At 48.5% G+C, this 27,889-nt stretch overlaps 1 protein-coding gene across 14 annotated transcripts in view; it reads left to right on the forward strand.

Moving 5' to 3' along the window:
• The window catches only part of GRAMD1B (GRAM domain containing 1B), a 243,565-nt gene that overhangs the window by 142,753 nt on the left and 72,923 nt on the right, over window positions 1-27,889 (forward strand). Inside the window, exon 1 of one of the 14 annotated variants that reach the window (XM_032357894.1) lies at window positions 3,651-4,506. The exons of the other annotated variants lie outside the window; for them this stretch is intronic. Within the exon in view, the coding sequence (XP_032213785.1) occupies window positions 4,484-4,506 (23 nt within the window). The 5' untranslated portion in view covers window positions 3,651-4,483. Of the gene's footprint in view, window positions 1-3,650; window positions 4,507-27,889 lie in introns of those variants that run through there. 14 annotated transcript variants of the gene reach the window in all.

Consider the following 27,889-nt stretch of genomic DNA (forward strand, 5'->3'; position numbering starts at 1 on the left):
AACCATGATACACGTCTTCAAGCTCCTTTCCGTCATTTTTATGACCAGACTTTTTAACTTGAGCCAGTCAGATGGGTATGAAAGGACATCTCATTGGCATTTTAGACTTGCGTTTTCCTGAGCACTAATGAGGTGGAGCACCTTTTTATATATTTATTGATCATTTCCTCTTCTGAAAGTGCTTATTCAAATCCCTTGTCTATTTTTCTAATTGTTTTTCTTTTTCTTATTGATTTGTAGAGTGTGGTTTTTTTTTTTAAATAAATTCTGTGAACAGTTCCTTTTTCAATTATATTTGCTGCAAAAAGCTTCTCCCAGAAAAGCCTTGTCTTTTCTCCCTCTTAATTTTTTGAATTTTTAGATTTTATTCATTTATTTGACAGAGAGAGAGAGAGAGAGATCACAAGTAGGCAGAAAGGCAGGCAGAGGTGGGGCTGAGCAGAGAGCCCCATGGGGGGCTCGATCCCAGGATCCTGAGATCATGACCTGAGCCGAAGGCAGAGGTTTAACCCACTGAGCCACCCACGTGCCCCTTTTTTCTCCCTCTTTATGATCAGTTTTGATGATCAGGTGTTCACAGGTTTACTGTGGTTGAGTTTCCTCAGCCTTCTCCATTCTGGACGTTGTTTTTGTATGTGTGTGTGAGGAAACCCTCAGGCCGCCGTCTGTGTTGAGTATCAGTTGGTAATTATGACTTATGAGGGGAGATGGTTTTTCCTCCTTCAGTCTCTGCCAAGGTCAAAGACAGGGCTGTCCTTTAGTTCCTCAGCAGCATGTGGGAGTTTCTTTTATGCTTATTCTTAGGGTGAGGGTAAGCCGGCAGGACCTATTTGATGAGGTGATCTCCTTTCCTTTCTCACATTCGTGGGCCTCTGGTGTTGTCTCTGTCCGCCATGTTCTGTGAGGTCCGGAAAACCCCAAGTCCCCGTTTCGAAGGTTCTACAAGTGCCTTCTCTAGAAAACATACCCATAAGGCTTTCTTTAATTTTCTGGGTTTCTGCCCTCACTAAATTTGTGGCCTCTAAGTATGTCTTACTGTTTTGATAGCTCATCAAGCATTTTAAAAGAATTTCCTTTTTTTTTTTCTTCCTTTCTAGATGTTTTATTTTATCCAGCATTTTTAGTTGTTTTTAGCAGGAAGGTCCATCAGCATATCTAGTCTGCTATATTGCCAGAAATAGAAGTCTTGGGACTTTCGTTTTTTCTTAAAAAAATTCTTTCCCTTCCATGGAGCGCCTGGGTGGCTCAGTCAATTGAGCATCTGACTTTTGGTTTCAGCTCAGGTCGTGATCTTGGGATGGTGAGGTCGAGCCCTGTGTCAGGCTCTGTGCCCAGTGCAGAGTCTACTTGTCCCTCTTCTTCTACTGCTCCCCCCCCACGAGCTCGCTCTCTCTTTCTCTCTCTCTCTCTCAAATAAATGAATAAATAAAATCTTAAGAATAAATTCCTGCCCTTCCTGAAATACAGACATCAAGGAGCAGCCAGATTGCAGAGTCAGGCAGAAGCAGGAGAATCGAAATCACCTTCCTGACCCTTAATCCACGCATTCACCCCCCCGAGTAATCTAGAATTATGTCAGTGCTGACAGCTTGCTGGTCAGGAACCTTTCCAAACCATACAGAACGGTCTGCCCTCTGTGAGAAGATCAGGGAGGGAAATACATTGAGTGAAGAATGTCTTTCATCTTGCTTGGTTTTATTCTTTATTTCAAGGAAAGATAGCAATCCCATGGCTCTTTAAAACCCTATTTCTATCATTTTTTAAGATTTTCTTATGGACCATGACAATGGAGCCAGGCTCTAGAGGTCTCTGAAAAGCTCTGAAACAGCCAAGGAGAATTTGAGGCAGGCGATGGCCTCCCAACCCACAAGGCTATCCTTGTCTCGTTACTCACATCACATTCATACACTGATACGTAAGCAAGCTAACTCATCAACACTAGTAGTGGAAAGAAGGAGCTAACTTGACTCAGCATCCTTTGTCACCTGTTGCCTGGGTTCTTTTTGCCTTGGGAGCATGTGAGCCCTTATCCATTAACTTGTCTGATAGATTTTTTTTTTTTTTTAATAAGCGTAGATCATGATTAAGAGACTGGGTTTTGAGGTTGAACATGACTGAGTTCAAGTTTCAAGCTTGCAACTTGTGGGCCGTTTAGCGTTAGGCAGATCTTAGGTGCTATACTTGCTTTCAACGGCACTGCCTGAAAAATGATGATCGTCACCGCTTCGTAATATGGATATGAGAGTTAAATGAGGTAATGCAACTAAAGGCTTAGCATGACGTCTGACACAATATGCTTCCAATGCATTCTTATTAATAGTTGCAAGGAGTTAAAAAAAAAATAGGTAAAGAGTTAAAACCAAAGAATTTAAAATAGTGATTTGCTTCTCATGGAATATTGGAAACTTTGATGCAGGTTTTATGTGCTGTCTGTGATCAGAGCAGTCCGTGGGGCAGTATGAAAACAGTCTCATCTACCTAGAGTACTCTAAGTGACATTTGTCCAGGAGCTGGTGTCACTGGTCTCGGGAGGCCCTTTGAATGAATTATCTGGGTTGTAAAGGAGAACTTCAGCTTCCCCACAATGTCTTTTGGTGCCGGTATATAACTAAAGATGTGTTCAGAAGTCTCGAAAGCATTTCGGTGTTGTCTAGCCTAGGGGCTGTGGATGGAGGAGGGAAAGTCCATAGCCCCAAACTGCTTTGGGAGGACATCTCTAAAAGCTCTGGACCCCATAAAGAGTGCTTCTGCTGGACCATCTGGACACTGGAGGGAGACTGCAGTATTTTAGTTCGGTTTGAATAAGGCCACTTCAGTTAACCACTTGCGAATAGTGCCTACTGCATACAGTCCCTCCTAAGTCAGTGGACCTGAGCGCGATGCACAGTGCCTGCCTCCATGGAGTGTGCCGTCTAAAAAAAGGAAGGCGGGTAATAAACGCGTAATTGCAGGTACAGTGAGTATCCCCGTTGGGGCTCTTTCATTCCAGTTTTTCTTGACCGTCACCTTGGAGGGCTGGGTGTAGATGGTGTACGTACAGCACGTACGGATGTCTGCAGATGACTGCTTTGAGGCCGGTTTCGGGGTAAAGGCTTAATATGGTTCAGTTGAAGGTTGCTATTTCATAATTAATCTCCTCTTTGTTTGTTCTCACCCATCCGCATTACTGACCCAGATAGTCTGTAATCTAGGGGACGACAAAAAGAAAAAAAAAACCACACAGCCAGGGAGGTTGCTGGGGCTGGAACACAGTGGGCCCAGCCTGGAGGATTTTAAGAGTGAATTGTATGTTCTCGTTGGGGTTGACAGTCTCCGTGCCTCCTCCCTTTGATGTTCTGCCGGTTCTGAGTCTTCTTAGAGCCCTGTATTGGTGATAAAACATTGCCTAGATTCAACACTGGGCCTTGCAGCCACCTTAAAAGGATGCTGGGGCCCCAGGTGACAGGGGTGCTGCGGGGTCACCCTAAGCTGCTGCCTCACCACGCACTCCAGAAGTGGTGGCGAAGCACTTTACCCAGCAGGGGAAGGAACTGTGTGTTCTGTGTGCTCTGAGCGGCTCAGGGCTCTCAGGATCTCACCCTGGAGCTTGCCCCGCCTTGCCCTTGCTGGGCAGAGAGTGAAAGGATTCCACTTAAGGTGGCCTTGAGCAGCTCGCCTGTGGACACCCAGGCACTAACCCTCTCCCCAGGCTTCAGGTCTGCAGGGCTTTGGGTTCCCGAGGTTAGCTGAGGGCCTGGGGTCAGCTCTCCTCCCCACCCGCCCCCCACTGGCTGTGGCATTTTAACCCTTGGATGGATGCTGGGGAAGTGCCCGCCTTCCGCTGTTCCTGCCCCTCTCCTCTTCCTTCCCGGGAGTCACGGGAGTCACGTTGCTCTCTCACTCACCCACCCTCTCCCTGACTTTCTGTCCCATCCCGGGACAAAACATGTGCTGTGTCTTTAAATGGGCGGAAGTGGCTGGCAGTGCTTTGCTTGGGTACTGCATTGATGAGGAGATTATATGGAGCTGCGGGAGCTGCCGCCTGGGGGAAGAGAGGTGCAGGTTCTGCTTGCTTCTCGCTCTCCTGCCGGGCTCTCCTCGGGTCCTTGCCCCGAGGCTGCCCTGAGCCGGCAGGAGGCGAGGGTGGGTGGGTGGCCAGCCGGCCTGCCTGTTGACAGCCCCTCCGGGCTTGTTTTGCAGCCTGGCCAGCGTGGCCCGTCCCCATCAGGAGCTGGCAGCGGCAGCCACAGCTCGGGCGGGCGGCTCCAGCCCGGGGCTGGATTTGCAGAAGCTGCCCTTGGCCTCCGAGCCCAGCGCGCAGGGGTCCTTCTGGCCGGCGCTTGCTCTCCCTCTTTCCCTGTCTTCTTTCTCTCTCTGTTCAAGTCACATTACATGGGATTCTGTTCTTTGGGGACTTCGTCATCTTTTCAAATATGTCCTGGGACCTCCGGAGCTGTCACGGGGATGCTAAGGACACGGTCAGTGGATTCTCGTGCCTGTACTAATGAAAGGATTCAAGCTCTCCTGGTAAGTAGAGGAGGGATACGGCACCTTCCTCTTCGTCGTCGTCATCATTCTTCAACCAGGTCCTTGTCCATGTCCACCCCACCCCCACCAGCACCTCTGCATCCTTAGGAGGTCTCCTTCACATGGATGGCCCTCGAGGGGGTCCGAGGTCGGTGGGGGGCGCACACTCTGCAAAGTTGGGTCACCCTCTCCGGCTTACCCTTGCTTCTGCACTGCTGCAGTGTTTTCTGCCAGCATCTTCTTGGGGGAGGGGTCTGGTGGAAGTTAGGGGGTGGGGGCCGTGGAGAGAAAGTACAGCTGCAGAGAGTCTCCAACTTTGAGGGACCTTGTACAGAGGGAACTTGGTAGAGAAGGGACCCTTGCATGAGGGCCGGGGGCGGGGGTCATCTTGGGCTGGAGGTGGGTGCGGTGGTACCCCTCCCAGCCCAACAGACATCACCAGGGGCCGTGCTCACCCTGCTCCTTAAGGTACCCTCTTTCTGGGAGGCAGGCTCTGATTGCCTGGAGGCTTGTCTCTGAGGAGACTGTCATGAGGGCCAGGTTCCCACCTCTGGCATGCCTGGCCTCCCAAGGAGAGGGGGTGGCCCCCACCCCCGTGCCCACCACTGCCTGCCCACCACAGGGTGCGCGCGCGTGCGCACACACACACACACACACACACACACCTTGGGGCTCTGTCGGTGCCTCTTCCGGGGCCTGATGTTGGCATATTAAAGCCTCTTCGTGCCTGACGTGTGTGAGGTTGCTGTCTGGTGGCCACAGACGTAGTCAGAGTATTTTTACCTTCCATTTTAAAAATAAAACCCTCACCTCTCCCTTTTCTCCTTTGAATCGGGTGGGTGGGTGAATCGGCTTTTTATCTGCTTGAGAAATTGGACCTTTTGCCTGGAAAACTTTGTCATGGTACTCCCTGCAGGGTGACACGTGCAGCTCAGAGGAGGAAGGCTCTCCGGCCTGGGGGTGGGGGGGCGGAGGGAGGTGGTGGGCAGGCGCTTTCTCTCCTTGAGGACAGTGGAGGCCCGGAGGAGGAGAGTTTGGGAGAGTTCCCTGCAGGGATGCGCCCTGCCTTCCTTGCCTCTGGGAGCCGTCCACCCGCAGTCCGTCTGCGGTGGGACCGTGGGAGGTGATCCTCTCTGGGTTGGGAGGTTGATTTTTAGAGTCAGGGTAGGAATCGGGCAGTTTTAGTACATGGGGTCCTAACCCGGCTCTGGGTTACATCAGGCTTTCCAGAAACCCCTGCTGACCCTAGGTTAAGGTCTGACAGAATTAGTCTAGTCCAGTCCTCCTCCTTTAGGCAAGAGGGTTAAGGGAGGAGCTCATTCTTGTGAGCTTAACTCTTAAAAACTGAGGTCCTGAGGAATGGTCACCATCAGGGACCCCCGCCCCCCAAGCCTGTACCTTCTTCTCTTCAGGATCTGCTGTCACTCCCTCTTATGTTTAACTCTTGTACTGGAAACCCCCCTCCAAGGCGGAGGAAATGAGGGAGAGGTACTGCAGTGGCCTTACCGCTTTCTTGGGGCCAGGTTCCTTATTCCTTCAGGGTTGGTTGGAAGGGATCGGCAGAATCTGTAGTCACTGAGAATTCCAGGCCCAGTCGGCAGCATTTAGAGGCGCCTCTTTATTCCTCAGCAGAGCCAGGCTGGGCCTGTAACTTGGGTGAGGCCTCCGGGAAAGGCCCACGTCCTGCTGGGTGAGTGGGGACACCGGGTTCATGATTGGAAATCACTCCACGTCCTTCCCTGCCCCTGCTGTCCGCATGGTCGAGTTGGGACTGAGGAATGCTTAGCTGTCTCTGCTGAGGAGACATCACTTTAGTACAGAATGCTTCTCTGCTCAGCCTGGGTTGGTCCCTCAGGGACATACAGAGATCAGTGTCTTTAAAAATCTGCCTTGAGTAACCCTTGATACAATTCAGCAGACCAGGGTGATGCTGGGAACTGGAACTGGGATAACCTTGTCCCTTCCAGCCAAATAAAATACTACAAGGATGGGGAGGTTTGGCCATTGATGCCTGGACAGTGTTAGGCCCTGTGAGTCACTATTTCCTTAGGTGTAAATATACCGGTCCGTGTGGGCCCAGCGGCCAGGCTCGCGTGTGTGTGTGAGTGTTTGGGCTTGCGTGCGGCTCCCTTTGGTGGAAGCCCGGGACCTCTCCTCTGTCCACAGGGAGACCTGGTAGGAACAAGGTGACCAAACAGCTTGGCTACCTTGTTCTTGGTGACGTTATCTGCATATGGAAGAGGATGGAATTAACTACCTTCCTAGTGTTTGCGTCATTTCTAGAAACATTTCTGGAACACCAGCTATGTGTTAGTGGTGTAAAAAATGATGATAATGATGGGGTGCCTGGGTGGCTCAGTTGGTTAGGTGCCTGACTCTTGATCTCGGCACAGGTCTTGATCTCATGGTCATGAGTTCAAGCCCTACCTTAGGCTCCACACACACATACACACACACACACACAAGATATAAATGCTGATAACGCTGATAATCACAGTAAACGGCAGCTGACATTCACTGAGTGCTCACTACACGTCAAGGACCACACGAGGCACTTCATAGGTGTTAAGTCCCGCAGAGCTTGCAGCGTTGTGCTTTAGGTCGTCATTTTACAGGGCGAGCCGTCTGAGACAAGGGGCCGGTGTACAGTCAGGCATTGGATTTGTGGGTCATTTTCCCTTGGGATTCCCCTGTTCTTGTTGCTCTTCTGTGGTGCACTTTTCTCAGCAGGTAACGACATCATAGACTGACTTTTCTCCCCTCGCCGCCCCCATGCCTTGCGGTCTCTTTGCCTTGTATTTATTTTGTTAGTTAGACTTTTAAAACTGTAAGGAAGGGCAGCATCTTAGTCAGTCTTTACTACAGGCCCACGAAGCAGCTGGTGTCTGTATTTGAGAGCTGGGGAAACTGAGGTACAGAGTGCTAAAGGGTTTGGGCTAAATTCCTGCAGCCAGTTAGTGAAGAAGGCAGTAGGCTGCGCTCTTCTTACTTGACTCCTACTTCAGTTTGCGACAACAGGGGTGTCTACGTTGGACCTGCCTTCCCAGAGGACAGGGGCAAGGTCTGCACGTCTGCTCTTACTCCATCCTTTCGACCTGCACATGTGGTTATTTTCAGTCCTGTGCTTAGGCATCGTGGGGTTAAAAAAATGTAAAGGGTACTGCCTCTGACTTCCAGGGGATTGGTAGCTTCACTGAGAGAATGAGACCCAACCCCTTTACACACACACACACACACAGACACACACACACACACACACTCCCATCCCCCTCCCCCCAAGGCAGTCAGTAAATGCTAAGGGACAGATTCATGTAATTAGCAGCACGCTCTCTAGAAATTCAGAGGAGGCTGGAATTCGTTGCATCTGGGGTAGCAAAGATACTTTCTGGAATCATTGGAACTTGAGTGGGGGCATGAAGGCTGGCCAGCGTTAGGTAAGTAGAGCCCATCCTTTGTATAGCGCTAACACCCCCCTCAGGGTGTTGGGGGTTATCACAGGGGATGCTTTTGGGTGATGTGGATCAAGGTACGTGTCTGTGATTGACAAGTGGTGGGACGGTGAGGGGGAAATCTTCCCACTGTTCAGCCTCCCTTCTCAAAAGATGATCCTGTGGTTCTGTCTCCTGGGAATTTGGTGCACAAGGTAAGGGCAGAGGACAGAGAGAGAGAGAGAGAGAGAGAGAGAGGAGGTGGTCCATGGAAACAGAGGACTGCCAAAGAGTCATCGTGACTCTGGAACATATGCAATTTGGAGGCCATAAGATGTTTTAAAAGAACAATTCAGGGATGCCTGGGTGGCTCCGTCAGTTAAGCTAAGTGTCTGCCTTTGGCTCAGTCCTGGGACCAAATCCTGCATCGGGCTCTCGGCTCGGTGGGGAGCCCACTTGTCCCCCTGCCGGATACTCCCCCTGCTTGTGCTGCTCTCTCTCACTCTCGCTCTCTCCGACAAATAAATAAAATCTTTAAAAAAAAAAAAGTCAAAGAACAATTCAGTCCTCCTTAGCTTCTCCATGGTTATCATTTATTTATTTATTTTGGGGCGGGTGTGCGATGCAAAGATATCCCGAATTCCTAGGGCTTCAGAACCTCAAACGCCAAGATCTCCCGTTTTGTGGGGCTGCGCCATGGACAGATTATTTTGGCCCCCACAGGACTAGGCAGACTGTAGAGACATCTGTCTGTATTCTCCATCCTTGTGCTCCTGGGCTTCACATCTGTTGGGGTTGGTGGGTGCTGGAGGCTCGGGCAGACCCTCAGGAAAATCAGTGTGCTGCTGGAATCCGGTTCCGGGAAAACAGAGTAAAGAGGCCTGGGTTCTTGACACATAGAAGGGGGAGGCATTTCTGTGGCCAGGCTGTGGTCCCCAGAGGAGAGGAATTTTGAGCTTCTCTTTGTGTTTGAGTGGGTGAGTGAGGATTCGTGCTACTTTCACACTGTTTATTTAAGACTATGAGTGCTGTGTAAAGGAACCTGCTCGCTTATGTCCTCACCAGTAGCTGGGACAGAAATTCATTTTTGCATTCCTCCATGGCTCCTGGAGACTCATGGTCGGCCATGTTTCATCACCTACCGGAAGTCCATTGTCTCCTGTGTTTTTCTTCCCCCCCTTCAGATCTGTTAATGCGTGAAACACTTTCATGAAAGAAGAAATGGGTGAGGTTCCAAGCGAGAATTTAAATTAGACATAAGGAAAAAGTTCGGAATTTCTCCCTCTGGAGCGTCAAGATCTGGTCAGATCATTTATGTTGGGAGGTTCTTTCATGAGAAATTTTCTCTAGAGATGGAGGAAGGCATGGCCTCCTTGAGAGCCAGGCTTCCCAGTGACTCAGACGTTTACCAGGAGGTGAGCTGCAATGAGGGTTGGGGTCTCTCAGTAGCTCCAGATTCTGGAGGCCACCTTGGGAATCTGAACCTTGTCACCACCTCCTTACCTGCTGGTGGCCTTGGTAGGGGACTTCTGTTTGCTTTGAGGGGTAGCTATTTTGAAAGTGGGAATAAATGACAGCACTGGGCAGATGAGTTGGGCTCTCTGCTTTCTTTCCATGAATGGTTTAGAGAAAAGCTGTTGCCCGCAGAGAGCGGTGGCTTGTGATGTGGGGGCTTGGTATGCTTCTTTAGCCAGCAGGAAACACTGAACCTTCACTTGAAAATATTAAATACTCAGGGCACTCAGTGGGTTAAGACTCTGCCTTTGGCTCAGGTCATGATCCCAGGGTCCTGAGATGGAGCCCCACATCGGGCTCTCTGCTCAGCAGGAAGCCTTCTTCCCTCTATCTCTCTGCCTGCCTCTCTGCCTACTTGTGATCTCTCTCTCTCTCTCTCTGTCAAATAAATAAATAAAATATTTTTAAAAAAGAAAATATTAAATACTCATTCACAGACATCCCCCAGCAGACACCCTCTCTGGCTAACAGTGCAAGATTAACTTTATGATTCGGTGGGATGGGAACTGGGAGTTTTCCCATGGTCTGTTAAATCCAGGGCTCTGAGTGCTGGTCACCTAAGCATTGAAATCCCATGAGTGATCAGGATGGCTCTGGGCAGTGACTGGATCTTTTGACTTTAAAGATTTAAAAAAAAAAAAAAAAAAAAAAAAAAAAGAAGTCCTACCTCCTACCCAGGTCTGTACTTTGGGAGCTGTCCCTGGCTTGAGATAAGCAGCTGTCACCATGGTTTTTTGTGGTTCTGGTCACCATCATTATTATTTTAAGATGAAATAAATTTACTGTATTAGAATGTGAGGTGGTTGGCAGAGACTGTGTCAGAATAAATCAGATGATGGGTATGGCAGTCCACCGCCCTGCCCCCGTCCCTCCCTATCCCTGTCCCCTACTCCCGCCTGCTTCTCTGTGGGTTTGCCTTCTGAGGTTTCAGCTACCTATGGCCAACTGTGGTGCAGAGGCAGGTGCCCCTCCTGCTGGATCCTCAGAGAGTCAGTAGTAGCCCAGCGCTATGCCATCCTGCCTCCAGCGTTCACTTCATTTCATCTCGCCACGTAGACATTTTATCATCTCACCTCACCACAAGAAGGGTGAGTACAGGGGCGCCTGGGTGGCTCAGTGGGTTAAGCCTCTGCCTTCGACTCAGGTCGTCTCAGGGTCCTGGGATTGAGCTCCGCCTTGGGCTCTCTGCTCTGCAGGAAGCCTGCTTCCCCTTACCCCTGCCCTCTGCTTACTTGTGATCTCTTTCTCTCTCTCTCCCTCTCTTTCTCTATCAAATAAATAAATAAATCTTAAAAAAAAAAAAGAAAAAAAGAAGGACGAGTACAGTGAAATGAGCTATTGTGACTGAGAGAGAGACCACAGTCACGTAGCTTTTATGGCAGTGTGAGTGTTCTCTTATTATCGTTGTGAAACTCTTACTGTGCCTGATTTATTAATTAAACTTTATCATAGGTGTGTATGTACAAGAGAAGGGATAGTGTGTATATGTATAGGGTTTGGTAGTACCTGTGGTTGTGGGTGGCCCCTGGGGGTCTTTGAATGGGTCCCCCACGCATGAGGGGTACCCCTGTGCCTGAGGGTCTCTGTTCTGGCTAGAAACCCTTCCTCCTGGCCATTATGAGACTTACTGCCATTGAATTTTATTGCTGAAAGAGATGATTTAGGGTTTCTCATGAGAAAACATGGAGAGGAATGCTTCTAATCCCTTGTCTAGAAGTCTGGACATATGTTTCCTAAATGAGTTAAGATGAAAGGATAAGTTAACTAGATTTTGCTAGGTGTTTTTATGTTTACTTACCTTTAACGTCCTTCTTTGGTTTATGTTTGCATAAAGATGTTGAATTAAACTGGATAGGTTTGGTTATACTATGATAGCAGCTGCCCCCCCCCCCCCCCCCCCCCCCCCCCCCGCGCAGACTCAGTTGCTTAACTCACAGTAAGTTAGCTCTTGAGCATGGCCCTGCCCCCCGCCCCCCCCCCCCCCCCGCAAGACTTCCAGGGATCCTCTGTGAGGCACGGGGCATGGCAAGTGGTTCCGTGATCCAGGTTATAAGAATCTCCTGGACCCTCCTCCATAGTCATCATAGAGGTCAGGAGAGCCTGGCCCCTCAGGGCTTCTCCTTGGAAGCAGGCACGCTGTCATTGCCCTTCAGCACTATCATGTGGCCCTGCCTGACCACAGGGAGTCTGGGAACCAGGAGGCTTCTGAAGGGCAGAGGAGAGGAGAACCAGGAGTCTCGTTCAGCACCAGTCATGGGGACTACAGCTGCTTTTCTGGAAGCGGGGCTCTGGGCGCTCTCGCCTTCTTAAAACCCGATGGCGATTTTCTTACTGCCTGTGGAATAAAGGTATGGATTTGAACTGTCACGGAAGACGTTGTGCAACCTTAGGCCAGCGGTCAGCAAGCAACAGCCAGGGTTGGGGCGGGGTGGGGGGGTGGGACCCAAGTTCAGCTCCCTGCCTGCTTTAGTACAGCTATGTATGTTTTGTGGTTTTTGGTTTTTACATTTTAAGTGGTTGTGAGAAAAGAAGGGTCATATTTCATGACATGTGAACATTGTACAAAATTAAGGTGTCAGTGTCCGTAAGTAAAGTTTCATTGGTCCACAGTCACACTCATTTGTGGATGGCATTGTCTGTGGCTGCTTTCATGATCCAGGGTCAGAGCTGAGCAGTTGTGACACAGACCTGTGGCCCCCAAAGATAAAATATTTATTATTTATTATTTATTATCTAGCCCTAGACGAAGTTTACTTAGATAAAGATGCCTTTTTTTTTTTTTTTAAAGATTTTATTTATTTATTTGACAGAGAGAGATCACAGGTAGGAAGAGAGGCAGGCAGAGAGAGAGAGGAGGAAGCAAGCTCCCTGCTGAGCAGAGAGCCCGATGTGGGACTCGATCCCAGGACCCTGAGATCATGACCTGAGCCGAAGGCAGCGGCTTAACCCACTGAGCCACCCAGGCACCCCAAAGATGCCTCTTGAATGCAACAAATTGATGTTTTTGCTCCATGCTTTGTCTCCTTCTAAGCACTATAATAGTGATCCTGATGATAAGGACATCAATAGTAGTAGCTAAAACTTAACATGACAGTTGACTATATCACATATATCTTAAATGTTTTCTATGGATTAACTCCTAGCAGTCTTCTGAGCTATATATTATTATGGTGTGGATTTTACCAAGTAGTAAACTGAAGCACAGAGAGGTTAAGTAATCAGCCTCAGGTCACACAGCCCCAAAGTGTCCAAGCTGGCGGTCTGACTCCAGAGTTCACACTCTTTTTTTTTTTTTAAAGGTTTTATTTATTTTATTTTGACAGACAGAGAGATCACAAGCAGGCAGAGAGGCAGGCAGAGGGAGAGGAAGGGAAGCAGGCTCCCTGCTGAGTAGAGAGCCCAACGAGGGGCTCTATTCCAGGACCCTGAGATCATGACCTGAGCTGAAGGCAGAGGCTTTAACCCACTGAGCCACCGAGGCACGCCCAGAGTTCACATTCTTAACCACTGCAGGTGTAAAGCAATTGGAAGACAGGTCTTTGCCCATGAGAAGAGAGAAGACAAATACCCATGAAAAGTCAGATAATTTATGGAGGGGAAAAAAGTCAGGTAATTTATGGAGGCATTTAATGAATACAAATTGTAACTACAAAGGTAGACAAGAACAGAGGACGAGAGCATCATAAATGGAAAAGGGCTTGAACGGAGGAGGTGGGACGTGGCTAGGTCCTTGAGGATGGAAGCCACTGAGATTTCAAGAGAGTTTAGAGGGGTCTCTGAGGCAGAGAAGAAGCAAGAGCTAGACCACAGAAACCGGAGCGAGGCACTGATGGGAGGAGAGAGAGCTGCGTGTTCTGGTCCGAACAGAGGGGTGTGCAGAGTTCACGGGGTGTAAGACAGGTTTCACATACGGATAGCCTCACGGGTAAGGCAGGGTGAGTGCGGTTGCTGGACCAGCTGTGTGAAGCCCTTGGGCTCAGAATGTCCAGAGAGGGAGATGTGTTTCCCAGCTTGGTGGGCAAGATGTTTGGGTGGGGAGGGGGGCGAACTGGAGCACAAGTGCCTGGCTTTTGGGAGCACACAAGAATAGGATTACAAATTATAACCGTGTTTCTGTGAGCCAGCCAGCCTGCCTTCCTTATCTCATGAAATGGGAAAGGTGGTATTTACCCCATCTTACAGATAAGGAAACTGAGTCTCAAAGAGGTTTAGGTAACAGGTTCAAGACCTCATGGTTAATGGCAGAACTGGGGTGAAATTGAAATGTCTGCCTCTAAAGCCTGTGCCCTTAACCTCTACACTACCGGAGTCCTTGACTGCGTGAGGAAAGGGGTGTTTATTTGGTGGGAGTTCGGAGCTGGAAACCTAGCCACTCAGAAAGGGTTTGGCGTGGAGGTGGGGCAGTCTTCTGGGGAGTGGTGCTCTCTGGGTCAGGTGCTGTGTGGGAGACTAGTTCTGCTGTGGACTCTCGCCTGTGCTGAGCCCTGTCCCTGGTCATCGCTGATTGGGTGGCTTCACTTTGGGGCTGGGTCAGGGCTTATTTAAAAAACAAACTAAGAGACAAAAAAAACCTGGTAAAAAATAAAATTGTGAAATGGACCCTACCTCGAAAAGAAAGCATATAATATATCTGTACAGCTTAAAGGAGAATGAAGAAATAAATAAAGGAGAGTGGAACATTGTTTACCATCCAATTAAGCATTTTAACCATACCGAAATATTTGAAAGCCCTTCAGTTTGTCTGTTTGTTTTGTAAGATTTATGAAAACATTCAACGGCTGGGACATCAGGTCCCAGAAAATGCAGATCTTGGGAACTGAGTGAACTGAGCAATGATGGGGCTCCGGAGTCCGGGCCCCATGCCCCTTCGCCACGGAGTGGGCAGGTCGTGCCTCTCAGGTCGCATCTCCTTGTTCTAATGCTGACACGAATGGCTGCTCCATCACCGGGGAGGGGGCTCCCTCCCTTTAGCTATGTGGGGGACCCTAAGGGACAGGTGCAGGTGGTTCTGCTCCTTTCTAGTTGCGGGATGCTAGGTGAGTTACCTATTCTGCCAAGCCTTGATTTTCTCATCTATAAAATGGGGCTAATCATACCTGCCTTGGAGGGCTCTTGTAGGGATTGGGAGGATTAATGGAGACAAATCCTGGGAAGGTACTGAGGAGGAGGCCCGGCGCGTTTGTAATCACCTTATAGATATTACGCCGCTATTGACGTTTTCATTGTCTTGTGTTTGACGTTGAAGGAGAGGGTGGTCATAGCCTTGCTCTCCACATACTGAAAATCCGCAGTTGTTACTCATGCCCTGGATAGATAAAGAAAACTCTGATCCTTATCTTCCTTAGAGTAGCCAGGAAGGATAGTCTTAGGCCACAGTCACTCAGTTTTACTCCTTTCAGCTTAATAGCCTCCCAGATAGGTTTTAGTCTCATTGCTGGAACTCTCCTGTCTTCTGTGTCCCCATGGGTATGGTCACTCGGTCACTTAGCTGGAGCCTGGAACATGTTCTATCTCCAACCCAGTGTGTGACCTTCGGCAAGACACCAGTGTCTTCATCTCTGAAATGACAGCTGAGATTAGAGCAGCAGATACTTTTCTCTTTCAAAACCCCCATGAACTTCAGGCTGGAGATCTCTGGAGTGTCGGACCCTTCTGTATTCTCAAGTTCCCACTGGATTCTTTCTGTCTCCTTCTGGAGCACACACTCCCCTGGTGATAGGAACCGGTCCTGGCCTTGGGGTGGAGGTGGGGGTTGGCCCCAGGAGTGGGGAAGCCAGACCTGGACACCGTTCTTGGTAGGGTCTCACCAGCACCGCCTGTTACAGGAAAATTCCACAGAGGGACTCGCATACCTCTTCTGCTGTAGTGCAAATAGATTTATCTTCCAGTTAAGAGCTTTTTTTGGACCCATTCTCCCGAGACTGGGAGCCTTGCTGTTTCATAATAGCTTCCCTGCAACGACCTCAACTTTCTATGCCTTACTGGGTGGCCGTAGTTGGTATCCGGTGGCATTAGGACATGACATGCAAAATCCCTTTGTTTTCCAGAGGCTCAACTTGACAGACCTCAGGATGCAAATTTGGGGAACTCTTGACCTTTGGGCTTTTTTAAGGTGATCTGCCCTGCTGGGCTCTGCACATAATTATTGTTTGTTTGTTTTTTTAGCCCATCTTTTTGGTTTAAAGTGTACCTTTTTAAAAAATACATTTATGTATTTAGCCTCTGTTGACTCTGGCTTGTTTGAATGACTTTTTTTTTAACCCTCTGGTTTCATGAACCAAGTGTTTCTCCTTCACGTTCTTGCATTCTATGATGTAAACAGAGTCAATCTGTATGTACTCTTGGGAGGTGCACTGGTAAGAGGTGCCAGCCGCTGCCATTCTACCGTTGAGTGGTCTTTGCAGGAACTGTGACCTTTAGCAGGTGCGGTGATGGCGCTCCTTTTACGGAGTCTGGACCTAGAGCAGGACTCCGCTCTCTCAAAGGCTGAGGCTGTTGTAGATACAGATATAGAACTGGTTTTCTTGTGGGTTTTTGTTTGTTTCTTTTGTTTTGTTTTGCTTTTTAAGATTTATTTATTTATTTTAGAGTGGGGGAGGGGCCACGAGAGAGGGAGAGAAAGACTCTCAAGGGGACTCCGTGCTGAGCGTGGAGCCAGGTGCAGGGCTCAGTCTCATGACCCTGAGATCACAGCCTGAGCTGAAACCAAGAGTCAGTCAGTCGCTTCACGGACTGAGCCACTCAGGTGCCCTGGTTTTTCTTGTTTGCAGCAGCCTTCCCTTCTTTCTCTGGCTAAATTCTCCAAAGTATAATTCTAGGCATCAGGACTACCTTGATGCCAGCTGTTTGCACTAAACAGAATGAGTAATTGCCCCCGGTCTCAAAAGACGTCTTCACACTGGTGCTGGGAGAAGGACTGTTTGCTCCAGGTCTGCCCCCCTCTCAGTTTCCTCACTGCCTGAAGGGGCTCAGCTCCTTGAACTCATGGCGCAGAAAGCACATCTGTGATAGTCTGCCAACAGCCTTCTCTTCCCATCCTCCTGTCCTAGTCATTCAAGTTGGAAGCTTTGGAGCTTTTGTTTTGTTTTGTTTTCCCCTTGCTCTTGTCATTGTCCACATGGTGCGTTCTGTCTTTGCAGTGTCTCTGATTTGTCCTCTGCCCTTTCCCTTCTGGCTTACTGCCACTGTCTGAATTCATAACCTGCCATGTCTTGCTTGGTCTGTTGCAGTAGCCACCTGGCTGGTCTCCTCCTCTTCTTCTTTTTCTTTTTTAAACTTTCTTAAAATATAATTCATGTGCCACACAACTCATTTCAAGTGTACAACTCAGTGGGTTTTAGTATATTCACAATATGTGCAACCATCACCGCAATTTGAGAACATCTTCATCATCTCGGAAGGAAACCCCATCTGTGCCTTTTAGCCAAGACTAGAGCATCCCCCTCTCCAGCCCGGCCCTAGGCAACTACTAATCTGTTTTCTGTCTCTGTGAGTCCCCTGTTAAGGACTTTCATGAATGGAATCATAGAGGTATGTGGACTTTCTTGTGACTGGCTTCTTTCATTTAGTATAATGTTTTCAGGATTTATTTAAGTCATAGCTTGTATCTGTGCTACATTCCTTTATTATGGCTGAATAATCTCATTTCTTCTTGGAACATTTGGGTGCATTGATCATTCAGGCGAGCTAAGGATCAGATTTCTAACCCTTCTTCAAAACTAAACTTGGCTCCTGGTAACCTACAATATACAGGTGACACCCTGGCTATGACACTGAAAGCCTTCCCTATTCTGGCTCCGTCGTGAGAGTCCAGCCTCATCGTCACTCCAAATTTCCACAGGTTCTTCTGTCCCCACCGTCTCGACACACTTTCCCTTTCTAGAGCATGTCACACACATACCTATTCTTGTCCCTGCAGTCTTTGGTTATGCTGCCCCTTTGCCTCTGCTTATCCTGTCTGTGGTTATGGAAATCCATTTATCCTTCAGAATTATCTTTACTCTCACCTTCTCGAAGAAGTCAATTCCAGATTTATCTCATCCCCCGATAGGAATTAATTAGTCCCTTTCCATTCTCTGTGCACTTTGCATGGATCCCCATAATCCCAGTCTTGGATTAAATGTCATTCTATCTTTTATGACATATTAAATCTTTTCTGAGAATAGAGAGGCATTCCAATTTTTGTTTTATTTTCTGGTACTTTCTACAAGGATTTATACATAGTAGGTACTCAAAAAAAAATATGCTGGATAATTGATCGCCCTCTTGGATTTGTATAGTCCCTTTTGCTTTTCATAGTTCTTTTACATACTGCTTGTCTTCTGAAAATCAGAAATCAACAAAAAATTAAACATTTTTGAGAAAAAAATTGTCAGTAGTTTAAACTTGTTTGAATATGTGGGGTTTTCTGTTGTTTTGGCAACACCCATTGTCTCTGGGTATTGTAGAAAAATCAGAAAATATAAAGTAAAAAAGAAGTAAGCCATAATATCATCCCTCAGTGATAATCACTATATCCTTTGAGCTGTTTTTTTTTTCCTGTATATACTTTACATAGAAAGGTAAAGATAGATGAAACTTACAATTCACTCTGTACATTGTTCTGAAATCCTTTAATTAATAGCACCTGATCTCTCTATCATAATAAATACCGATTTCTGTAATTACGTTTAAGGGGTAGTATTGCAAAGATGTAAGTATTTGTCCCTTCTCGTATTGGACACTTAGTCTTTGCAATCCTTTAAGATTAAAAATAATGTGCTAACAGTCTGCAGATAAATACTTAGAAGCCAGATTTCTAGGTCAGTGGCTTTAAATGCCGCGTGCCTCGTTGCCCTTTGGAAAGGTTGTTCCAGTTTACACACCCACCAGCGAGTTACGAGTGTTTGTTTCTTCCCCTTGTCCTTGCCTGCCTTGGCATTACCATTCTCTTTAGTCTTTGCCAATCTGATATTCCCCGAGTGGTATCGTTCATTTGCATCTCTTTGATCATTGGTGACATGCTTTTAATTTCCTTATTACCCATTTATACTTCTCCTGTGAAGTGCCTTTGTTGTTCTCTGTCCCCCTTCCTGTTGAGGTGTTTGCCTTTTTCATTGTTCAGGACTCGAATATAATAAGGTTATTAACCCTTAGTCATGCATGTCAGAAGTATTTTAACTTCAGGCTGTCTTCTGCACACAGAAGTGTGTTTGTTTCAATGTGATCCAGTCAATCACTGTTGCCCTCCATGGTTTCTTTGTTTGGCATTATTCAAAGAAAACTCCTCCCAAACCATAACCATATACACGCTCGCCTCTGCTTCCTTTGAGTCCTGTGATTTGGTTTTTAAAATTTAATGCCTCAGTCCATTTTGGTGTAAAATTGTATCTACTTCTATAAAACCTTGGTGTGGACTAATTCATAAGTCATGGACCTCAAGAGGACTGTGGTCGGTCCCGCCATTTTGCCAACATTAGAGTGCCAGGTAGATGAGTACCTCTCTTCCAGAATGTGATAGTCTGTCCCTTCCTATCCATCACCCACTTTGCCATAATCCCTTCTGAAATCACCTCTGCTGTCCTGTGCCTGTTACATGTTAATACCAAGCTGGCCTGATGCTTAAATGGATTTGCCCATGAGATGCAGGACAGTCGACGGCACAATGGCGTTTGGTTGAATGGACTGCACAGTGGTGTTTGGTTGGATGGAGGAGTGAGTGAGTGAGTGAGTGAGTGAATGAATGAATGGTGGTGTGAACAGTGATGAGAGGTCACTGAGGATATTGTGAGAAAGCAGCAGCCCTTCCATCCAAGCAGAGCATTGGCCAAGCAATCATGTTGGGAGAGCACCGGCCAAGGAAAGTGTGCCATAGGGAATGTGGAAAAAGGAAAACATATCCTGTGGGTTTTGAGCAGGTGGCATTTTAAGGGTTAGAACAGAGCCCATAGGCTTCATACACCACACATTAGGTACATAAGCAAGAGTGAGCCATAATGGAGAATTCTAGGGCCTAGAATTGGATCTTGAGTGTCCTCAAGATTTGGGAGAGTTTATCAGGGAAGTTTCCCTGGGGAAGGTTCATGGGAGGCAGAGCTCTGAAGGAAAGCTAGGACCCTATTAGGAGGGATTTGTAGAACGAGGTGGTTTTATGCAGATAGAATGATGTAAGTGGGCAGTATTTTTTTTTTTTTAATTTGAAATAGTGATTTTTTTTTTTTTTTTTGGCTTTTCTTTCCAACTCCTTTGCTTTTGATCTGTTTTCTTATTCTCAGCTTTTCTTATCCTCTCTGCTTTTAGTGCCAGTTAGAAATTGTCATGATAAAAGTTGTTAGCAGAGTCGAGAAAGTTATTTTTGAAGTGCTTGGGCTCTGGGGTAGGAAGACAGCAGGGAGCAGGAAGTGAACACGAGGGCGGCCTTCTGAGAGGACGCGTCACAGCAGACTCTCCCCAGCGCCACTCAAGGCGGAGGTGAAGTTGGTGTTTTCTAAGGTTTACCCACACACAGTAGGCGCTCCCCTATTTAAATGGATCTGTGAATGACTGAACAGTGTGCATGGCTTCCCTGACAGACAGAGCTATTTGGGAAGTCGGACAGACTTGAAGGACCCCAGCCTGCTGTGGCCCGGGAAGCTGGGTCAGGGGTGGACACGTTTACCATGAGGGACACTGAGGAGGACACTTTGAGGGGTGGTCATTGGGTCAGTGCCCCGCTGACTTTAATGAGGAATGAGACCCTGCCCCTTCTAAGCTCCCAGTCTCAAGGAAGAGAAGAAGTGCAGAAGAACAAGAGATGTGAGCAGACTCTGGACATGGCCGCTGAAGAAACCAGCAGGAGCCATTGCAGTGCGCTGGGGTTAGCCAGAAACTTTTCTTGGAGATCAAGTCATTGGGCACAATAGTCACAGTCCTAGCATAGAAGAGCAAGAAATAGTTTTTGTTTTTGTTTTTTTTTAAATAAGATTTCACTTATTTATTTGAGAGAAAGAGAGCAAGTAAGAGAGCGTGAGAGGGGAGAAGGTCAGAGGGAGAAGCAGACTCCTGTGGAGCTGGGAGCCCGATGTGGGACTCGATCCCAGGACCTGAGCCGAAGGCAGTTGCTTAACTAACTGAGCCACCCAGGCGCCCAAGAAACAGGTTTCTGCCTCTGTATCTTTTATTCCAATCTCCTATGAGGGTTGCACCATTTCCTCCACTAATACTACCTGTCAGCTGCCATCTCTTTTTGAAAATAAAGGAGTTTTTTGTGTTATGTTTTTTTAAGATTTTATTCACTTACTTACTTGAGAGAGACAGACTGTGAGCAGGGGGAGGAGCAGAGGGTGAGTGACATAACACAAAAAAACATTGGGCTTTGCAGACAATTGGGTCTGCCATAACTGTTGAACTCTTATTTCTGTAGGATTAAAGCAGCTGTAGATGTGTAAACAAAAGAATGTGGTTGTGTCCCAATAAAACTTTATTTACAGGGGTGCCTGGGTGGCTCAGTTGGTTAAGCATCCAGCTATTGGTTTCAGCTCAGGTCATGATCTCAGGATTGTGCGGTCAAGTTCCACATTGGGCTCCACACACGGTGAGTGGAAAGCCCAATGTATTGTAATATTATAATGTAACATATCTGGCCCTTTCCAGAAAATGTTTGCTGACCCCTGCTTTATATTATGAATAGGTGGAATTGTTTTTCCAGGAGAATCATGGTTTGCACCAACACGCAGTTTGCTCTGAGAATGCCCCTTTTCCTCATGGCATCTGTTTACAAGTTGACTTATTAGAAGCGGTGGTGTGGTCCAGGATTCAGGCTTCTTGAGCACGTACTCTGACTATCTGAGCTGCCTGTGAGTCCCCCATGGCATGGCAAGTACTCTAATCACAGACATTATTCGTTTCTATATGTACTGTTCAGTAAATAAATCAGGGTCAGGGAAATTAGGGAAGGTGCCCGGGTTACCTAAAGCGGCAACATCCGTACCCGGTCTGCAGGGGGAAGGCCCTTGCCCTTCCACTCCCCTGCGTTTCCTGCCACAGCACCCCCTTCCCCCCCCAACCTCCACTCCCTACTCCAGGCTCATTGTGATTTCTGGATCCTTCATCCATCAGCCTTTGCACTTGTGGGTGAAATACCATGTTTCTTTTGGAGCATCTGTTCCTCTGTCAGTTTTCTTTCTGACCACATCCCTCCTCCTCCAGTCATGCTTCTGACCTTGGCCCCCAAGCCCCACTTTCTTGGGACCAACTCCCCTGGGGAAAAGATTGGGAGAGGCAAACGAGGTCTTGGGTTTCGTCCACATCAGCGGCCCCTGCCGGATGGCTGGAACCTCATTTGGAGCGACAGCTGTCCCCCAGGTGCTCTGCCTTTTTTGGAAGACAGCAGGTGCCCGGAAAACCAGCTGGAAGGGGAGCATGGCCCTGGACCTCGGGGCACCAAAGTGGCCAAACGGCAGCCGCTGGGCAGGCTGAGCTGGCATTTCTGACCTTTGTGGAGAGAGGGCGTCCTTAAAGGGACAGCGAGCTCTTTTCTTTCCTGGTGGCCGACTGCCAGTTCAGATGCCAGGCATTTGAAGAGGCCATTGTTCTGGCAATGGGAGATGGGGGCCCAGGCCGCCCAGTCTTTTTTTTTTTTTTTCCTTTTCCCGTTACCAGCCGCGTGTCCCCCTGTGATGTGAAGCCGGTCGGGGTGGAGGGACGGTGAGCTCTCTTCCGGCTCCCACCCTACCCTCCTCCTCCACTGTCAGAGGCAGTCCTGTCACTGAGGCTAAAGAACAGAACAGCCCTCACACAGCCGGTGGCTCCCCCTCCCCCAGGGCACCCGCCCCAGCAGAGAAGGAATGGTCTCTGCAGGCTGCAGCAGGCAAGGTGCCCCAGTGAGTTGTTTACTTGTCCCAGGTGAGTGGGGTCAAGGGATAGGACTGGTTTTCTCCCAGTGCCTTTTGGAAACCGCCTGGCAGGTGGCACTGCCTTAGGGGTTCATTAGAACTGTGCATTCTAGGTTCCAATTCCAGAACATCTGGGGCCTAGGAACCTGAGTCTCAACAAGCACACCCTAGTTTTGAGAGCCACTCAGTAATTGCCAGGCCTGACTGGCCATCAAAATCATGTGGGGACAGACAGAATCACGCTGTCTGCCCGGGGCGCATGGATTTGAGCAAGGGGGCCTCTCGTTAGTGGTTAAGAGCAGGTTCCCTGGAGCTGGTCCACTGGGTTTGAAGCCTGGCCCCACCAGCTACTATCTCTATGATCTTGGGTAAGTTTCTCAACCTCTCTGTGCCTCAGTTTTCTTACCTGTAAGATGGGGATAATTTCGTACCTGCTGTAGAGGGTGGTTTTGAGAATGAACAGAGTTGCTGTTTATGAAGTTCTCACAATAGACTTCACACATTGGTTGTGCTATATACGTTTTTTTGTGAAATTTGTATTTTTACTTTTTTAAAGAATTACCTATTAGAGAAGGAGACAGAGTGAGTGTGGGAGGGGGAAGGGCAGAGGGAGGGAGAGGTCTACTGAGTGCGAAGCGCAGCACAGAACTTAGTCTCACAACCCTGAGATCACAACCTGAGCCAAAACCAAGAGTGAGACGCTTAACCAACGGGGCCACCCAGGCGCCCCTTTCTCTAATTTTTATGTTTTGGTAAACTGATCACCCAGGTTGGAGATCATGATTGTCGAGCAGCCTTTTAATTAATTAATTAATTAATTTATTTATTTATTTATTTTATTTTTTAAAGATTTCATCCATTCATCTAACAGACAGAGATCACAAGTAGGCAGAGAGGCGGGCAAAGAGAGGGGGAAGGAGGCTCCCTGCTGAGCGGAGAGCCTGATGCGGGGCTTGATCCCAGGACCCTGAGATCATGACCTGAGCCAAAGGCAGAGGCTTTAATCCACTGAGCCACCTAGGCACCCCTGTCGAGCAGCCTTTTAGAGGCAAGGTGCCCTGGCTAGGCTGATCAGTGTGTTCCAGTCAGTGACAGGCAACTCTCAGTTGCACGTCACACCGACTTGCTCTGAGAAGGCGGCGCTCGCATGTGCCCCGTCCATCTCTTGGCCTGTTGGCTGAGGAGAGAAATCCCTGCCTGGCTTCCATTCCACCTCTAGGCGAGGTGCTGTTGCTGAGCCCTGGAATGCTGTCAGAGGGAGGCCGGAAGCCACATCTATAAGACAGACTGACCTCTCCAGCGAGAATCAGAAGGGAAAACAAGCTGCAGGCCAGAAATAGCTAGACATAAATACAAGGTATTATAATAATTACCGTCCACACCCAGCTCAGTCCCCTGACTTAAATTGAACCTTCTGTCCAGCCTTCCTGGCCTCAAGGAAGAGGAACGGACAGAAGCGTCTGCAGTGGCCCGGCGGGGGCAGGGCGGGGTGGCGGTATGTAACCAGGGGTACACAGGACGCATCACCCTCGGGAGCACCCCTGAGCCAAAGTGGGCACTAGGGGTTAGCATGCAAACAAGTTTTTATTATAACTTTTTGGTTTTGCTCAACCACTACTTTTCTGAAAACGATCCTGTTTGACTCGAGGTTTCCACGTTTAGTCCTCGTCTTGGGGCTGCATTCTCCTCCCGTGCTCTGTCATTTCTCTTTGCAGTCGGGAATCAGACTCATCCAGCTGCTCACAGACATGGCATGTGGTTGAGGAGGTTGGGAGGGAGACACCCCGCCTGGCGGTTGGGGGAGGGGGTAGTACTGAGCTGCTTCTCCCTGCCCTCTACCCCACCCCGGGGTGTGCTGGCAAAATCAGCAAGGCCGGGCAAAGGGCCTGGGGGTGAACGGGGGATTCTGATGCCATACTCCCAGGCTGTGGTATTTTATAGATCCTGATAACAAGGGTTTTTGGTGAGTCAAATGCTGGATTATTTAGAAGAAAACAAGTCAGTCCTCCAGGGCATGTCTCGTGGATATTTTCCATCTTCATGACAAATGTCAGCACAAAGGGAACGCGGCAGTGGGCAGACTTTTTCTAGCGTCCACTCACTCCCACTTGGGCATATTTTACGAGATTTCCAGGAAGCCTCACAGGACCACTGCTGTTCTTGGTGGGGGTTTTGGTACCTTCGGTGGTTCAGAAACCCACAGTGATAGCGGAGGGACAGGACCTTGTTGGATCGAGATGCTCTTTTTGTCCACTTCCCCAGGGAGAAGGAGTCGGCTCTCTGCCCTGTTACTTAAGAATATTGATTCATGGGTGCCTGGGTGGCTCAGTGGGTTAAAGCCTCTGCCTTCGGCTCAGGTCATGATCTCAGGGTCCTGGGATCGAGTCCCGCATCGGGCTCTCTGCTCAGCAGGGAGCCTGCTTCCTCCTCTCTCTCTCTCTCTGCCTGCCTCTCTGCCTACTTGTGATCTCTCTCTGTCAAATAAATAAATAAAATCTTTAAAAAAAAAAAAAAAAAGAATATTGATTCATCATTTTGGAGGCTAATGGAAGAGTCCATTGGTTTCTTTTTCTTCTCGTCGGAGAAGCTGCAGGGAATATCCCTGCTTTGGGTGGGAATCTGGGCTGAATGAGATCAAAAGGTCTTTTCTGCTTTGAAGATGGGTGGAGTCTGTACACGGGTTTCTGGCCCCAACAGTAGAGGGAAGACCTTGCCTCTCGATTTGGGGAAGAGGAACGTACAGAATAGAAACAGATGTAGATCCCTATGTGGTTTTCAGTGCAAGAATCAGAAGGCCCTGCACTCGTTCACACGCCGGGGCCTCCCTATCATCCAGGACCAGGGCCCCCTGTGCCACAGATGATGTCTCAAGTGGGGAAGTTTTGGACCATCTGGAGATGGGGATGGGAAGCCAGCCTCTTGACTAGGCATCCGCCCTCTGTGAGCCAGCCTCTTACAACGCTGGCCTGCCAAACTCTTACTATTCCCCGATATTTCAGACCCAATTATGCCATCTGATAACCTCCCTTCGAAGAAACAAGAAATAAGCTTCTTTACTCCTTTGGCTTTCTTTCTTTTTTCTTTTTTTCTTAAAGATTTTTAAATTTAATTTAATTTTTTTATTTTTTTAAAAAAGATTTTATTTATTTATTTGACATGCAGAGATCACAAGTAGGCAGAGAGAGAGGAAGGGGGAAGCAGGCTCCCTGCTGAGCAGAGAGCCCGATGCGGGGCTCGATCCTAGGACCCTAGGACCATGACCTGAGCCGAAGGCAGAGGCTTTAATCCACTGAGCCACCCAGGCACCCCTTAAAGATTTTTTTATTGATTCATTTGCAAGAGAGTGAGAATGAGAGCGTGGTGAGAAGCAGACCTCTGCTGAGCAGGGAGCCTGACACAGGTTCCATCCCAGGACTCCAGGACTGTGACCTGAGTTGAAGACAGATGACTGTCCACCAGAGTTCCCCCCCCCACCACCCCAGGCACCTCCTCCTTTGGCTTGCTTTCTTCTCTTCTTCTTCTCAAATATTTGATACCCTGCTTACTCTGAGGCAACTATCCTTTAGTCTAAACATCTAATTAATTACCTTACAGTTTTGTGTAGGGCAGGATTTCCAGACCCACACTGTCTTCCTTATCTTATCTGTACAGTAGCCCTTGTAAAGCTTGGTCCTATTTCTAAGTACGCACCTGCCAGTATGACCTGTGGCAAGTTCGTTACCTCTTTCCCTTGCTTCTGTTGATGAGGCCAAGTTCATTTTAATGCTTCTCACAGGTACATTGCAGTTTTGGTCCATGCCGAGCTTTGGTCTTTGCCCAGTGGTAACTAGACTTTGGCACTCCATCGAGCTTTGTAGAAAGAAGGTCCTTACCAGAAGGTCAGGGGCTTATTCTGCAGTCCCCCTTGGATCAGGCAGGCTCCAGGGTCTAGGGTGTGTGGCTGAATGATCCCCAGTGTGTGGACTCTGAGAAGGGAGTTGGATTTGGGTGAGCTTTGATTCAGCTGGAGGGTGTGGTGTGGCTAGGATGTCCTAGCCTGTGTATGTGGCAAGTCAGTGTCCCCAGCTTGCCAGCCAGCTACTTAATCTCCTTACTCTGATCACTTCTGCCCCTACCTATCCCAGACCTTTTTAGCTTTTGACCTAAAGAGTTAGGCGGTGCCAAAACTCTTCAATGAGGATTGGCTTTGAGTTCAGAAAGAGAGGTACCTTCCAGCTTCCCAGCATAGCCCCTCAGAGAGCATTTGAGCTCTGGCAATTGCAGAGGTTGGAGGAGGAGAAGCAGTTAGTTAAAGGTCATGATGTGGTTAGAAGAGAGAAGGTAGGAAGAGACCTGGGTCGCTGGCACTGTCTGCTGTGGTCAGCAGTACCCTCTCTTCCTGCGTCTCTCTCTCTCTCTGGTCATAGAGCTCATCTTTTTGCTACTTAATAGCATTTGGAGGTGTGGGTGGTAAAGAGCGATCAGGGACTTCAGAGCAGGAAATAACTGGGGGACAGGGGTCATCTAGACCAAACCCTTCTTGGATGGGCAAACTGCGGCCCATAGAAGGGGTAAGACCCACTCATGGTCATACACCAGTGTTACTAGGTGCCCCATACTGCATGAAGGTGGACACTCTTTTTTTTTTTTTTAAGATTTTATTATTTATTTGACAGAGAGAGATCACAAGTAGGCAGAGAGAGAGGAAGGGAAACAGGCTCCCCACCTAGCAGAGAGCCTGATGTGGGACTGGATCCCCGTGGGGTCATGACCTGAGCCGAAAGCAGAGGCTTTAACCCACTGAGCCACCCAGGCGCCCCAAGATGGACACTCTTTTAAAGTGCGTCTTGGATTGTGGCATGTCAGTCACCCCTCTATGAGCCTCGTTGTCCTCGTCTAGAGTCAAGTTTTTGTCGGGTCCCTGTCTTCGAGGAGGCCCGTCTTGGGAGCAGTAGCATTAGCAGTCCTGCGGGACCCTTTGAAGAAGGTGATCAATGGGGCTAAGTGCCACTCCTGGACACATCTGGGGAAAATGGGTACAGAGAAAAGATATCCGTAGGTATGGACAATCTCTGTCAGGGCTAAGCCCAGCCAGGGTCTACAGCCTCACCATGCAGCGTGGGTTCCTCTGCCAACAGCAAGGCGCTGGACAGCACATCCAGAAGGCCATTCATTCTTCTGTGCCACCCTAAGACAAGAGAGGTCATGGAAGTTCTCTCAGTGCCCGTGTAAGAGCTCTGATGGTTACTTCCTGGAGAGTCAGCACTGATTTGGGGAGGAGCTGGGTCGGGATATTTGAAGAATGGGTTCTGGTGCTTTGCTTTCCACCCGGGTTTTCCGTCTTGCCTGGCCCCATGGCCAGCCCAACTTCTGAGACATGTGGACACGTGGGGTGGTTAGGAGGCCATGGCAGCCTCTCTAGCATGCCCCAAAGACCCCCCAACTGGGGACAGCCGTTGCCTGGACTAGGATTTCTCCTTCACTCCACGATCCCCCTACCTCTTCCGCCTGTCACAGAACTCTTTCCATCGTTCTCACCAGCATCCAGGGTTGCACAGGGACCTAACAGCGGGATTGTCCTGATGTGTGCCCCTTTAGCTACCAAAACCA

The sequence above is a fragment of the Mustela erminea genome, chromosome 9, assembly GCF_009829155.1.
Source record: "Mustela erminea isolate mMusErm1 chromosome 9, mMusErm1.Pri, whole genome shotgun sequence".
Taxonomy (NCBI): Eukaryota; Metazoa; Chordata; class Mammalia; order Carnivora; family Mustelidae; genus Mustela; species Mustela erminea.